This window comes from Rhinolophus sinicus, linkage group LG01, assembly GCF_036562045.2.
Source record: "Rhinolophus sinicus isolate RSC01 linkage group LG01, ASM3656204v1, whole genome shotgun sequence".
In the NCBI taxonomy this organism is placed as follows: Eukaryota; Metazoa; Chordata; class Mammalia; order Chiroptera; family Rhinolophidae; genus Rhinolophus; species Rhinolophus sinicus.
This window is the reverse complement of record NC_133751.1, coordinates 29,294,277-29,309,281: the sequence shown is the minus strand read 5'-3', so window position 1 is coordinate 29,309,281 and position 15,005 is coordinate 29,294,277. Positions and strand designations below refer to the sequence as shown.

The 15,005-nt window shown below is 41.8% G+C and overlaps 1 protein-coding gene across 9 annotated transcripts in view; it reads right to left on the bottom strand.

Moving 5' to 3' along the window:
• Positions 1 to 3,811: 3,811 nt before the first annotated feature.
• Positions 3,812 to 15,005, bottom strand: part of SCHIP1 (schwannomin interacting protein 1) — a 669,685-nt gene continuing 658,491 nt past the window's right edge. For all 9 annotated transcript variants that reach the window (XM_019731976.2, XM_074327035.1, XM_019731977.2 and 6 more), the window contains 5 exons: positions 13,342 to 13,459; positions 12,201 to 12,398; positions 11,157 to 11,280; positions 8,808 to 8,901; positions 3,812 to 4,444 (listed from right to left, as the gene is read on the bottom strand). In XM_019731976.2, the coding sequence (XP_019587535.2) occupies positions 4,393 to 4,444; positions 8,808 to 8,901; positions 11,157 to 11,280; positions 12,201 to 12,398; positions 13,342 to 13,459 (586 nt within the window). In that variant the 3' untranslated portion in view covers positions 3,812 to 4,392. The remainder of the gene's footprint in view (positions 4,445 to 8,807; positions 8,902 to 11,156; positions 11,281 to 12,200; positions 12,399 to 13,341; positions 13,460 to 15,005) is intronic.

The window sequence follows — 15,005 nt, the reverse complement described above, 5'->3', positions numbered from 1 at the left end:
TTTTTTTTTCCCCAAGTCAAGTTGTCCTTTCAATCTTAGTTGTGGAGGGTGCCGTTCAGCTTCACGTTGTTGTCCTTTCAGTCTTAGTTTTGGAGGGCGCAGCTCAGTTCCAGGTCCAGTTGCCGTTGCTAGTTGCAGGGGGCACAGCCCACCATCCCTTGCGGGAGTCGAAACAGCAACCTTGTGGTTGAGAGGACGCGCTCCAACCAACTGAGCCATCTGGGAGCTCAGCCGGCAGCTCAGCTCAAGGTGCCGTGTTCAATCTTAGTTGCAGGGGGCAGAACCCACCATCCCTTGCGGGAGACATCCATATTCTTTAAAGATGAAAATGAATTTGTGTTTGTCAGACAAGGGGGGTTGGTCCAATTTTGTTGCAAGGAATAGAACTTCTCTGCAGTGGCTTCATCTGGTCTTCCATACCTTAATTAGCTCTCTGTACTCTCAAGTATCTAAACCTAATAGCAAGTAATGGTTAAAGAAAAAATGAGGTTATCACACAATAAAAGCACAAGTAGATGTTAAGTACAAACATATTTATTACATCACTCTTTTTAGTGGCAGAAATCTGGAGTCTTAATGTCCATCATTAAAGGGAATGGCTGAATAACGTACGTTCCGTCATACTGGGGATGACTATACAGCTATTAAAAAGAATGACTTAGATCTGTATGTACTGACCTGCAAGGATTTTCATGGAGAAATCAGGTTGCAAAGCACTGTGTTTTATGTGATCCCACCTTTGTATAAACACATCGAAACACAAAACCTGTATGTGTGTGTATCTGTATTAGCATGGAGAAAGGTGTGTAAGAATACATCCCTAATTTTAACATCGATATTTAAAGGAGGGAAGGGACTTGAAGATTGAAGTTATTAACTTTTCCTTAAGCATGCTTTGTAAATTAGTGATTAATAAACAAGAAAAAGCTCATAAGGATGTGTTAAATATCAGAAACTGGTAAAATACAGAATTCTTCTTCCACCTAAATCCTGATCATTTAACTTCTTCTTTCAACAATTATCAATTGAGGATCTAATGGGTACCAGGAGCTTTCATGGACATTATTTTATTCGATCTTTAAAATAAGCCCAAGAGGACTTATTTACAGGTGATAAAATAAGACAAAAATAGACCTTTAGTAACTTGCTCAAGGTCAAATCACTAGGAAGATGGTAGAGTCAGCCTTTGTGTCCAGACGCTTTCGGCCCGAGCCCATGTGCTCTTGCTTACACCTCACTCTCTTAAAATCCAGAAGAGAGGTGGCCCTATTTTTCAGTTCAGGTAGTCTAGCATTCTACCTCAGCCTGGTTAAGTGTCCCAGTTTAAATATGGAAGGGTGATCTAGTGCAGATGAGAACCCTGTTATGAATAATCCCACTCATTGACGAACAACATAAGCAACAGGACTGGAAAGAATCCCCTTGGAGGTGAGTCAGTGGTGACATCTCTACCGGGGACAGAGTGTGTGAAAGGGACATCAGATGCCGAGTGTAATCTCCTTCGAGAATCTCTAGATGGTGAGTAGACCTACTCTGCTTTTAGTTGGCTTTGACCCTGGAGGTGTTTCAAGAGGCCCTTGTGATGTAATCTCAGTTTCTTCCATATGGGCTCTTTCTTTAGTTATGATTATGGGCTTCAAACAACTGAAGAGTTTAGAGGCCATGGATTTCTTCAGAACATATTTCTATTGAAATTGGTAATTCTGGCAAGGATTTAACAAATAAGACAGTCTTTCTTGGTCGACTGAGTTTTACGCTCAGGACTCCAAGCTCTAGATGTCACCGACGGAGGTTTAGGTCATACTAACACGCTTACTTGGGCACAGGCATTTTTTTGTAGCACTCTTCCTAAGTCAGCTCTCCCCAAAAGTTCCAAATCAATAGGAATATATTTCAATTAGAAAAAAACTAGATACTAAAGAAATGGTTAAATAAAAGCTAAAAAGGAAGAAAGTTTAAGGCAGTGGTTCTCAACATTACCATGTTTCCCCAAAAATAAGACCTAGTTGGACCATCAGCTCTAATGCGCCTTTTGGAACAAAAATTTATGTAAGACCCGATCTTATTTTACTATAACATAAGACCGGGTCTTATAACATGTAAGACCCGGTCTTATATTAATTATTGCTCCAAAAGACGCATTAGAGTTCATGGCCTGACTAGGCCTTATTTTCGGGGAAACAGGGTAGTATTACCTAGGGACCTCTAAAAAATTGTAATACCCAGGCCACACCTTGGACCAATTAAATCAGTATCTATGGGGATGGGACTCAGGACCCAGTGGTTGTCAGTTCCCCAGGTGAGTCCATTGTGTAGCTAAAGATGAGACCCACAGCTTACTGACCAGTCCTCTCACGCAGCTCAAGTAGCACAGGACCAGCAGTTGTGCCTGGATTCTTAGGACTGGGATCAACCCCGAGGTTGGACAGCTAGTGCAGGGCTTCAGGGCTCAGTCAGAGACCTCCGGGCAGAGAATACTTTGGCCCCCACCTGTTAGCTCAGCGGTGAGCTATCTGTCCTGCTCAATAGCCACCTCACAAATGTGGAAATACATTTACGAGCTGCTTTATTTTTCTATTCTAAATAAAAATAACTTGATTGAGGCATAAAAAATTAGTGTTACAATTTAAGATTATAGAAAGCTATGAAAAATGGCAACTGTTAATTACTTAAAAACCTAGCTGGGTATTTTTAAGAAAGGAAAATGTAGACAGTTGTCTAAACTCCTATCTTCAGATTACATCATGGACCTTGCCTTGAAACCAGGTGGTCTATGGGTGGTTCTGGAATGTTGATTGCTCATCTGTGCTTTAGCTTATGGTTCTCTAATACCTGCATAGACATTAGCTACTTAATTTTCTGAAGCTCTCTACTTATTGGGAAATAACCTGTAATCTAGTTCTTTAGACTTGGCATTTTTTTTCATGGAGTGGTTAATGGAGTGGTTAAAATTAGAAAAAGTCAACAACTGGCCTTCAGAAAAGTGTAAATGCAAGGATGATGTGTTCATGTGGCAAATTTGGTTAATGGAGTTTGATGCAGTAATAAGCTCTAACAAGACCAGCAGCTATGAAGTGGTACAGAGCTAAAATTCCAGGTTGATAACTCTGAACAACAACTGAAGTGCAATTTCTGATGTTGTGGGTGTTGTCTTCTTTGGATCACTTATACACCACACATAGACACACATTCACTCACACACCCTCACTCATTCCCACACTCATACACACACACACACACACACTCTGGGGACAGAGTCCCAGAGAGCAGTTTCCAGGCTCTCAGCCTCACGTGGAAAGGTGCTGGCTCGGGTAGTAGATGGCCATCAGCTGTAACCAGTTAGCCATTAGCCACAGATATAACTGCGGTGGCTGAGCTAGCAAGCGCAGATTGCAGTTAGCAAGTGAGGTTGGTTGGCAGAGAAGTGGACAGCGGATTGCGGATAGCGTGGCTCCTACTTCCTGTGTCTCTAATCCAGCCGCCAACGAGAATATAGTGGTGTGACTCCCCTACCTATGGCTCAGTTGTTGTTCCTTTTTGGCCTCACCATATCCTGCGTTCTTATGCGGGGAGCGGGAGCTGAGACCCAGCATGACTCCCTGCATGACACACACACACACACACACACCCACACACACACCCACACACACTTCCCCATCTTCCTGGCAATTCGCTGCATTGTTTATCCTCAGGAGCACTTGGTTTTTTCACTGATAAAAGCTTCCTGGTGGGGAATTTAATTGAGGAAGAGTGAAAAAGGAAGAAATATAGCCAGTGTAGGGCTTGCTAGTGAGCAAAAAGACAGATCATATGAAACAAAGTTTTAATTTTTATTTTACATATTTATACATAAAACTTTCAGGGAACCCTCTGAATCCAACAGAATGTTAATAGCACATCTAAAAATGAACTTCAGGTAGTCAACATTCACAAAATGTTGAAAACTGATTAAAATATACATATTACGGAGATCTACAATTTCACTACGAGGCAGGCATGTATTTTCTGACTTGTATAGCACCGTCATTTACAGTTCTTTAAAACTACAGTGAAGAATGAGTCAATGGTAAAATACTGCTCCAACTTAACATCTCTAAATGCATAAAAACAAAGTCAAAACTACCCTCTTTTATTAACCATGATTTGTGATGGTGTAAGTACTGTACATTTTTTGTAACAATATTTTATTAAAATGCCTGGTATTTAGTGGCACAGTAAAAAAATTAAAATAAATTAAGAAGCAAAGGCCAATCACTGGACGTTAAGCTTCAGACATTACCAATGACTAACACTGATGTTTGTTTGTTTGTGCGCCACCTTTAGCAACAGCATTTTTACAACCACAGAAGCAAAAAAAAAGTCTAGCTTGTCCTCTGGTTGGATGGCTTCTTTTCACTTTGCAGGCATTTTCTCTGCCATGTGCTTCTGTTGACTTTCGGCATGTCTGTCAAATTAATAATACAATTGTTTAGTGCTAAGCAGAACGATCCAAGCTGCTTTCCAATCAACAGCTAAAACATCCTCCAAACGGAGGTTCCGAATTACTCATAGCGAAATCCAGAGAACCAAGAAAACAGTTCTTCATTCAAATGGATTTGTCGTCTTCAATTTTAATATTTTATGCATGATTCCTTTTATTTAATAAATCACTGGATTAACCTAAGACTGGTAGATGTCACCACCTTTGAGAAAAGTGCCATGTTTAAAAATGAAAAGAGGTAAGTCTCTGGGATCATTTATTCCACAAATGTGCCTTCTAAGTGTGCCTTTACTATGTGCCTTCTAAGTGGTAGGCACTGCTCCTGGTTTGAGAGGTTTGGTGGTGAGCAGACAACGAGGTCTTTGTTCTCATGGAGCATATATTTCAAAGGAGAGAGATGAGAAAGGCACAAATAACAAACAAGGAGAGAGAGAGCCGATAGAAAGGAAGTGCTAAGCAAGACCAGGGGGTATGACAGAAAGTAACGTTGTGACTGCTTTATCTAAACACGAGCACACACACAGAGATGCAAATTTAAGTGTTAGCAATGCTCCTGACAGAAATCTGAATCCAGTTCCATTCTCACAAAAGCCAATGTGGGAGGCAGAAAGGCTAAAGGGTGTCAAATATGTGATGGAAGGAGATTTAACTTTGGGTGGTGAACACACAAAGCAATATACAGATGATGTATTACAGACTTGTACACCTGAAACCTAATAATTTTACTAACCAATGTCACCCCAATAAATTTAATAATAATAAAAAAAGCTAATGTCTTCCTGGCAAATGGCAGCCCTTTGTGGATGTAAAGATTTTCCATGCTTACATACTTTTTCCCCTTCAATTAGTCCTAAGGGCGTGATCACGGCAGTGAGGTAGGGGGTCGGGTGGGGTGAGTCTTATTCATCGAGCCCGACTGTGGCCTGTGAGCCCCAAGTGGCCAACCCAGCACCTGGCTGGTGGGAGAAATGGCCAAGCTGCTTACGTCACTTGACTAGGCACTAATTAAATGTCTTCTCAGGGAATGGTAGGATCTGACGGTTGCAAAAGACAAATGTTTTGGAGGATTTTAGGAAATTATAAATTTGGGAGGAGAAAAGTATCTAGGGTGTGGTTTCCAGCTGTACTCAAAGGATTGGGGCAGTTTTTGGTGCTGCCCTGATCTGGGTCATCAACGACGTCAAGTTTAATTCATCGGTTGTGTGCAGAATGTCTCCTATCTTTGGAACAGGGAAAGCAAATCACAAATACTTTCAGAAATAGGGAAGTAACAGCAGTGTCATTGCCACAGTCAGCGGCCCACAATTAATTGATGATATTCATTTAACAATGAAGGAACTCAAGGAAAAGTTATCAGCCCTCTATTCCTAAAAAAAAAAAAAAAGAAAGCAAAACATGCCCTTTAGCAGACCCCCTTATGTCTCTGTTTATGTGTATAAAAGAACCTTGGTCCTATTCATAAAGTAGCTCATAGGACTCACTAACAGATAACAGATTCAGCTCAAGAAATATTTTGATCTCCAATGAGTGAAGGTTCCACTGTAGCTAATAAAGTTACAAATCTTACAGCAGCCTTTAAAATATGTATCTGTGTGTGTGTGTGTGTGTCCACGTGCACGTGCCTGCACATATACAGCATGGGTTTTTTTCTGAGAGAGAAGGAAAGAACAGACAGGAAATAGGTTCGGAAAACATTGAAAATTGGGTATTATTTTCAGACGTACATACCGTGTTTCCCCGAAAATAAGACCTACCCGGACAATCAGCTCTAATGCATCTTTTGGAGCAAAAATTAATATAAGACCTGGTCTTATGTTATAGTATAGTACAGTACAGTACAGTACAGTATAGTATAAGACCCGGTCTTATAGTAAAATAAGACTGGGTCTTATAGTAATTTTTGCTCCAAAAGATGCAGTACAGCTGATTGTCCACCTAGGTCTTATTTTTGGGGAAACAAAGTACAAGAATTTCAGTAAAATTTTGAAAGGAGGGAAAAGAGTTTCAGTCCATAAAAAGTAAATGGTCTCAAATCAACTATTTATATGAAAGTCCTTATCAGGATTTGTTTCACTCAAGGCCCACTAAGCAACAATCATTATTGAGGACCTACTACGTACCTGGAAGGCCCTGTCTTAGGCTCTGGGGACATAGCAATAAATGAAAATGGCGTTGTCTCTGCTCTCGGGGGTTTACTGTCAGGAAGGGACAGACAGCAGACCAACAAATATAACACAATATGACTGGACTCCATATGCGAGGGAGGCCATGCTGCCAGGAACAAAAGAAAAGGGTTCTACCTGAGTCTTGGGGTGGGGGAGGCAGGGAGCACTTCTCCAAAGAGGTGTCACCCAAACCAGTGGTCCTCCCTTGGCTGCACACTGAAATCATCTGGGGAGCTTTAAAAACTCCTAATACCCACCACACTCCACAGAATAATTAAATAGAATCTTTGGGAGTGAGACCCAGGTATCAACAGTTTTTAAAACTCCCCGGGTGCTGCCAAACCTGAGAACCACGGACGTGAACTGCCCGCTGGAATGGTAGGAGCTAGACAGGGAAAGGGAAGAGGTGAACAGGATTCCAGCAGTTTCTCCAGTCATGCTCTCAAGCCCTCTAGCAGCTGGCTGCCAAACTCTGGGACCGTTACCTTGAGGAACTTTACGTATCCTCAGTTTCCCCCAGGAGCAAAGTAGTATTTCTGCAGCCAGAAACGGACATAGCAACTTCTCCCCACCTGCTCCAATTTAAAGGGTTCTTCTAACACTTTTAAATTAGTGACTCCTCTCCTATATTAACCCGTGGATCTGCCTGCCCTGCGTCCCATGATCACACCACCTGCAAGGTATAAAAAAATACACTACAAATCTAAGTATGTAATAGCTTAATCCTTTGAGAGAAGGGAGGAGCCTGCCAAAGTCCTCTGTACCATGAGGAAGGTCAGTGCTGCTTTGAGGGGCCGAGAAAAGGTCTCTGCTGTCACAGGAAAGTCACAGAATTTACCCGAGTTTAAATACGTTTCAGAAGATGCAGGTGCTGGTTGTATAGTCCAGTACTGATTTCCCATCATCTTAATACCTGTAGGCACATTTCTTAGACTGACAAAAAGGGATATGTCTTAGAGCGGTTGGTGCAGTGCATGAATGCATCTGTAGATGGCAATAATATTATTTGAGTGTTACTGTGATATTTCAGATGCAGGCAAATATGCTAAGAAGGTATGAGAAGGCCTTCTGGTGTTTTTTTTTTTTTGTTTTTTTTTGTTAGGGGTGAGGCAATATAATATTCAAAGCATACAAAACAGAGTGCTGCTCATAGGCCTTAAAAAAAAAAGCCTAAACACAGTTTCTGTGGCATTTATTCTGCTACCCAAACTATCTTTATAACATTGCATTTAGAAAAGTATTTTACACTGACAAGAGGTCCTGGGAGCATTTTCACTACATGTTTTTAAGCTTTTCTAGGATGGTTCTGGGTCATGTGGTTAATTCCTTATGTTATTGTAACACGCAGGGTTCTTTCTTTCCTTGGGGAGCCTTCTACCCTCTGAATACCATTTCTAGGATGAATAATAATTGTTGCCTCCTGGTTTAAAGGCTTCGCATGAATTGTCTCAGAAAAGGCGTCAGAGTAAATATGAGATAATAGGAACGCTTACAGTAGTGCATGTCTTTATAGGCTTACGGCGACAGGCTTTGCAACAAGGAGAACTACTAAGAAATGCCACGTTCTGAGCAGCATTAGCCTAGTTTTCTTATCCCCTCGGGAAGGAAACATTCTTTACCTCTTTCCAGAGAGGCGCTTGGAGCCAGGCCCAGCTAGAAACTCAAGTCCTGGAGTGTCCCCCTGGTGAGAACAATCTGGTGGCACTGATGCTATGGAAAGATGCCAGTGTCCTGCCTTCTGGGCCTGGCAGATGCGATCAGAGTCAGGTCACATAACAGCAAGTGCCATTTTGTGGCAGTTACCACGGGACTGCTCCTATGCAGCAACCACGTCAGCATGGAATGGCTTAGGGCCAACGCCCCGGGGGCCTGTCCTTCAGGATCACGGCCCTGTAAGTGGCCAGAACTACTGACCTGACCTGGGTGGGCTGTAAGACGTGCTAATGCCCTGACACTCCATCACAAGGAGAGGCTGGCTGTGGAAAAGCAATGCATTTGGAAAGCAGTTTGGGCCGCTTCCCCTCCACTTAAACAGCTGACACCAGCAGAGATTAGGTGACTTACTCATGAAAGTTCTCTACAGCTTGCTCGTGCCCAAATTCTTAAACTCCAGACCACCCCAAGCTTCTTTCTTTCTTTGGAAAGAGCAAAGCATCACTGACCTGGTCAAGTCTTCGATGTCCACTAGCATGGCGTCCTGTTCCGTGTGCAGCTCATCTCGGATGAGGAGCAGCTGGACCAGCTCTTCATTCAAGCCTGGGGTGAAGAGAGCGTTTAAAAATAGGTAAGACTGCATCCAAGTCACAAGGAGTAACTATGGACCATTATACATGTACCACAGACACTTACCTACATATATATATATAGTTAAACATAATCGGAAAGCTATTTTTGTTAAAATTTAGAATTCTTATACTAGCTTCTCAGAAGCTCAGGAGAAGCTGTCAATTTGAGAACATGACTCATTTGTGCCATTACAGGAGTGTTGGAAGAAAAGGAATACAAAGCGTTTCTAAATACATTCACATCTAAGTGGGAAAAGAAATAGTTAACTATTAGGAAAACAGCCTGTTAGAAAAAGCGGGGTTTTGTTTCGAAGAAACGTGAGCAAAAAAGTCTGGGGATCGTTAGGTTTCCCACGGGTCGTCTTCAGGCTGCTCCGGCCACGCTGACGGACAGCTACGCCAGGTGCCCCGCTGGAGAGCATGGTGCCTCAGGGATGCAACCTAGGGAAGGAGCGGTGTCACGTGCAGGTTGTTCTAGGAAAAAGTATTCACTAAACATACTGGAAAGCCAGGTGTGTAAGATCTGAACACAACCCCTGCAATCTCTGGGCAATAGGTGCCAAGGCAAACATCCTTAGGATTTATACTGGGACTAAAATAGATAGAAACATTTTTAATCCTCCTGAAAACTATGAACAAGCAAGCGGCTCCCTTTTGCTTTTTACCCCTCAGTGCAGCTAAGAATGAAAGCTTCTAGGTCTGGACCCATGGACCCGTGGAAGACAGCATTCATTTAGCAAGAGCTCTGGGCCTGGAAACCAAAGGAAGGAAGTGGGTATTCTGCAAGGTCCTCCTTGGAAATGCTTTTAGAGAGCCTGACTTCAAATGATGCGTCTGCCTGCCTTCTAGTTCAGACTAGTTTCCAATTTAAAAAAGAGAGAAGAAAAAAAAATATCACACAAATAGGTGGTAAAATATCACTTGACAGAATAACACTCCTAGGAATTTATTCGCAACTAAAATTACAATGTAGGAGAATCAAGACAAAAATCCTGTGACTCTATGGTTTCTTAATTAAAATGTTAAACTCTGTCTCTTTGTTTTAAAACAATACTGACTGTATTAACTCGACACTGAATATGTCCAATTTTATTTTTTCCGATGTGTTCTTCGGCTAGCTTTTTATACTAGTACCCAGTAGAATGCCTGCATAGTACGTGACGTTTTTAACTTTTTATTATGGAAAATTTCAAACTGACACAAAACCAAAGAGAACAGTTTGAGAACCCCCATGCCCCGTGCATCCAACTACCTTCAACAATTATCAATTCATGGCCAAACTTGATTCATCCATCTCCCCTTCCCCCCCTGGATTATTTTAAAGCAAATTCTAGACATCATAGTGTTTCATCTATTAGTGCTTTAGTATGTATCTCTAAAGACAGGGCTCTTTAAAAAAAACCCAAAACACCACAACAACTTTATCGTACCGAAATAAATAAATAAATAAATAAATAAATAAATAAATAAATACTTAATAAAACATTTAGTTGGTGTTCAAATTTCTCCACTTGGCTCTTAACTGCTTTTGGTAGTTGGTTTGTTTGAATGCATTTGGTTTGCATGTGTCTGAGGTGGTTTCATCTGTAAGTCCATAAGATTTTATCAAATCATACATGGCAGAGGGCTTGAGGGTCCATCTGGCCTAACCACACTGCCCACGTGAGCATGTTCTTTCATTCAGCCAATCAGCTCACATGATTGCCACTAACTCACCACCGCTCTGCACACTTCAGTTATTCTGGGGGAAGAGGCCCATATTTTGTCATTCTCTAATTTTCACATATTGATCACATATATTTTCACTACCTAGTGTACCACAAGATAAGGCAACTTTGGATTTGATGACCTAAAATTGAATGTATATACAAGTAAATTGAGAGTAGAATTGTATAACAAATGACTTGTAACTACTAAATTGTACTAGAAACAGATGTTGCAAGGCAAATACATGCTCGGCACTTGCTAGGAGCTGGCAATTTAAGATGAATAAAAAGGACCTATAACCTCTGTACACCTTGAACAACTCTTAACGTTCTGAATATTTCAAAGTAATAACAAAAAAATAAAGAGAGAGAGGAGAACCTTGAGATTCTCTTCCTTTCCTTGCAAGCACACAGGAGGAACCCAATAAAATGTGTACAAAGAAACTGAATCACAGGAAGTGGTACTATCCCATTATATTTTACATTTAATATCCAATTTTCAAGCACGTCTCACACTTACTTTCTATCTGGGAATGGAGGTCGTTGACTATCACTTGTAGCTGCCCAATAGTCATGTCTCTCAGGTCTGTGGGCTTTAAACTTCTTTTCATCAAGCATTCACTTATATGAGGCATGTGTGGCAGCTGAAGGTACAGAGGAGAAGAAATGGAGGTAAGAAGACAGCAGCAAGTACACTGAACATAAAGACCCAGTTTTTTATTCCTAAAAGACCCGCCCTCACTCACCCACTTCAATTCCAGTCTGGGCTTAAAAGCTTTCCCAGTCTGACTTTCCCTATGCGAGGCATTACACACCACATTGTCTAAAACGCCACTGGCCGCAGATGCTACACTTCTCAAATCAAAAGCTTTTGGACTGGTTCTTAACACATGCTGTGACAACCGTGAGTCAATTATTATTTCCACAAATGAATTACTGGGGAACTCAAGTAATATGAATGACCTGGATAAAATTAATATCAGCTATTTATTAATTTATACCATGCTACAAGCATTGTGCTATGTGCGTTGAATACTCTGTTCACTGAATTCTCACTACTGCGCTCTGACATAGGTATTCTTATTATTCCCATTTCATAGATGAGAAAACTGAGACTTATGTAACTTGCTCAGAGCCCTACAGCAGGTCAGTGGCAGAGCTAGACTTAAAATCCAAAGTGCAGGGTTCTTATCCACTATGCTTTACTGTCTTTGTTGAAACAGGGCTGTAGTAATAGTGAGTTTGACACAACCAATAGGTTCTTAAACTGAGGTTGCTTTAAAGGACTTTAAATATTCCCATGACAGCTAATATTGCCTGTAAGAAACATAGTAGACATGAATCAAGAGCAAAGTTTACTTTTGTGAAATCTGTCGCTTATGTATCTTTCAGTGATACAATAGAAAGGAAAAAGAAACAAACTTAAATATTTCTCAATGACAGTACTTTTTATAAACTGTCTTGGAGAAACCCAAGTTTGCATAATTCTGGTAAACGACTTAGGACAGCGTCAACCTTTTGCAGCCACCAAACACTCTCTTGCATTTCAGCATTTGCTGCTTACGAGATCAGCGACGGGTGACTTTTTCCTGTTCTGTTTTTCCACTTCTACTTGCATTTTGGCCATTGGTTTGGCCATGGCGAGGGCCATTTTGGCTTCGGCTTGTAATTTCTTTTGCCTTGTGAGGAAATCCATATCATCTATGGATTCAGATTCCTCTTCAGTAGTGTCTCTGTCAGAATAGGAAGAACTCTGTTTGCTCTGCAAAGGGAAAAACAGGAGCCTTGAGCTTTCCATGCCAGGTACCATCTTGGGAGATGGGCTATCACATTCCCCGAGCCCTCTTCAAGAGTGCCCTCCATCAACTCAGCTTGTCTCTGTACCAATCTCAAGTCACATTAATAAAGGGAGCCTATTTCCTCAGTATCAATAATAGACTCTGATTGTAGTATAAAGAATAGCACAATAAATAATAGGGAGAATATATTTATGACAAACTGGAGACTTTTTATTTTTCATTTTTAGTCTCAAAACTTTGCTGAAGTGACCAGACACAGTAGAATATTTAACTCAGAGTTAAGGTGTTGTGTTGCTTTCTGGAGTGGACAGGATCTCTGGTATCCAATGACTGACATAGTTTCCTTGGTAAGAAAACATGAATGGTTAGGGAGAAAGCTGATAGACAGACCGCACAGAGTGGAAAGAATTCTGGAAACAAGCACCCATGATCAGTAGCCACCTTTTAGAACATGTGTGTAAGGAATGAGTAAGGAATGCAACACATTGTCTTGCTGGTTTCTCTGAGCAACACCTCTAAGGCATTAGCCTTCCCACCTGCCCTGCCCCCCACTCCCCGGCCTTTTAAAATGTGTCCTACTGCTATTCTGGGTTCATATTTCTACACCCAGTGGGGAAGGATTGGTATTTAGCATATTTTCCTTCAGAATTCTTTAGGGCACAGGTGATTTCTCTTGTGGTTTAATATAAAAGTAGTTGCTAACTTGAACAGAGCTTATGTATCCTTGTTGTATCACGGTTTTGATGCTTTAGTCACTGCCAAATTTTAGGAGCGTGCCATGTTAAAAAATGCAGAGACATTTCTCTTTTCAAACCGCTGCAATGTTTGCTCACCAAGCAACAGAAAAGAAGCTCCATGAGCAGGAAAGCACGCACACTGGGCTTCAGTGGCAGCTTTGGGACTCACCATGGGCGACAAGGGGGTGTCCAGGCTGGTTTCGGTCTTACTGTCATCAGCGTCGCTGTCTTTGTCACTGCCGCTGTCATTGACAAAGCATATCTGCAGGTTCATCCCACTCTGGAGGCTGGGCAGAAGCAAACAGGTCACTCAGCTATTGGTTATGTGGCTGCACCCAATACTGCTAATAAAACGTAGGTGTATGGGTTCTTCACATGGAGAATTGAATGACCAACACTACTCTTAACTCCTAAATGATAACTTCCACCAGAGAAAGATAATGATAACTTGGTAAATGATAAAATAATAACTTTTACTAATACTGCATGAGTTTTTTTCTGCACTAATTTCACGTTAAGTGAAAAATAATTTAAGGCCACATATTACAGCACCCAGCACAATACCAAATACACAGTTGGTGCCCAATAAAAATGTGTCGAGTCATTGGGTTTCCATTCCTGTCGATGATGATGAATGACTCGGCTGCATGGTGTCATCTAGTGTCCTCTCTCACGGCAACAACACGAGAGCCAGCATGCCGGGGTCACAGCTCTCTGAAGACTTTCTCCCTGTCCCCCCACCCCCGCCGCCAATAGACAGAATAGGGTCAACTGAAGGAAAATTTTATTTAAGGCAGTTGCCAAAAGCCAACTGAGGGAGCACATTTATGTCATTAAGGAAAACACATACACCACAGGTCCACCCTAGAGAAACTTAGGGAAACCCCAAACCCCGTCAGAAAGGCACAACCTTCGAATACAGTGAGGTTCTACAGGCTGCCTCATGCACACAGAGCCTCAGAGGCGGAGATTTCTTGGGAGCTCATCATGTTTGTGGCAAATCCTAAGGCTTCAGGAGTCACGTTGCTGGAAGTGTGGTCGCAAAGGGTCACCCGGCTGTGTACTTGTTACACCCCTAGGCCAGATGGCGGAACCAATTCTTTGTCCTAACCTTCTTTTGAAGTTGAACACATTTCATGAATGTTTGGTGACGGAGAGTTTTTAAAGAAGTAATTTTCTTAAGCACCTCTAGTAACGCCAGTAAGAGTAGAGAAAGAAAAGGCAAAAGGAAGCTTCTCAGCAGCAAGGGATTATGAGGAACCTTATGTCCTAAGTCAGGTATAGGACAGCAGACGCTGACTAGCTCACGCCTTAGTACTGTCACAGGGAGAATGCAAAGAGCTCCTCTGATAGTTGACATTTATATTTGAGGTTTTTTTTTATTTGAATAGCTAGGGATGCTCTGTACAAATTGCTCAGATGACACATACAAAATGCTTCTTTGAAAATGATACAGAACCCAGAAAATCTACTGATTCAACACAGGCACCATCTTTGTCACGTGTATGTACTGCCACCTATTGCTCACTTCTAGAATTACTGAAAGTCCCAGCTTATTTGCCCAGTAAGGAAACGCAGCCTTTCCCTCAGGAGGCCCATTTCTGTTCCTTTCCGGTCATCCTGTGCAGGCAGGACAGCAGGGCCCAGGGCTGGGCGCAGAGGGCAACAGGTTCTGCTGCGATCAGCTCAGGGTGCTTGGAGTCCGTCGGACTCACTTCTTTGCCTAGGCATATTACTCTATGACCCTCAGTTTCCTCATCTGTAAAATGGGGTGAATAATTCAGTGTTTTGTACAAGGATGAAAAGGGTTATCTCAGAGCTGGGCATAGAGCA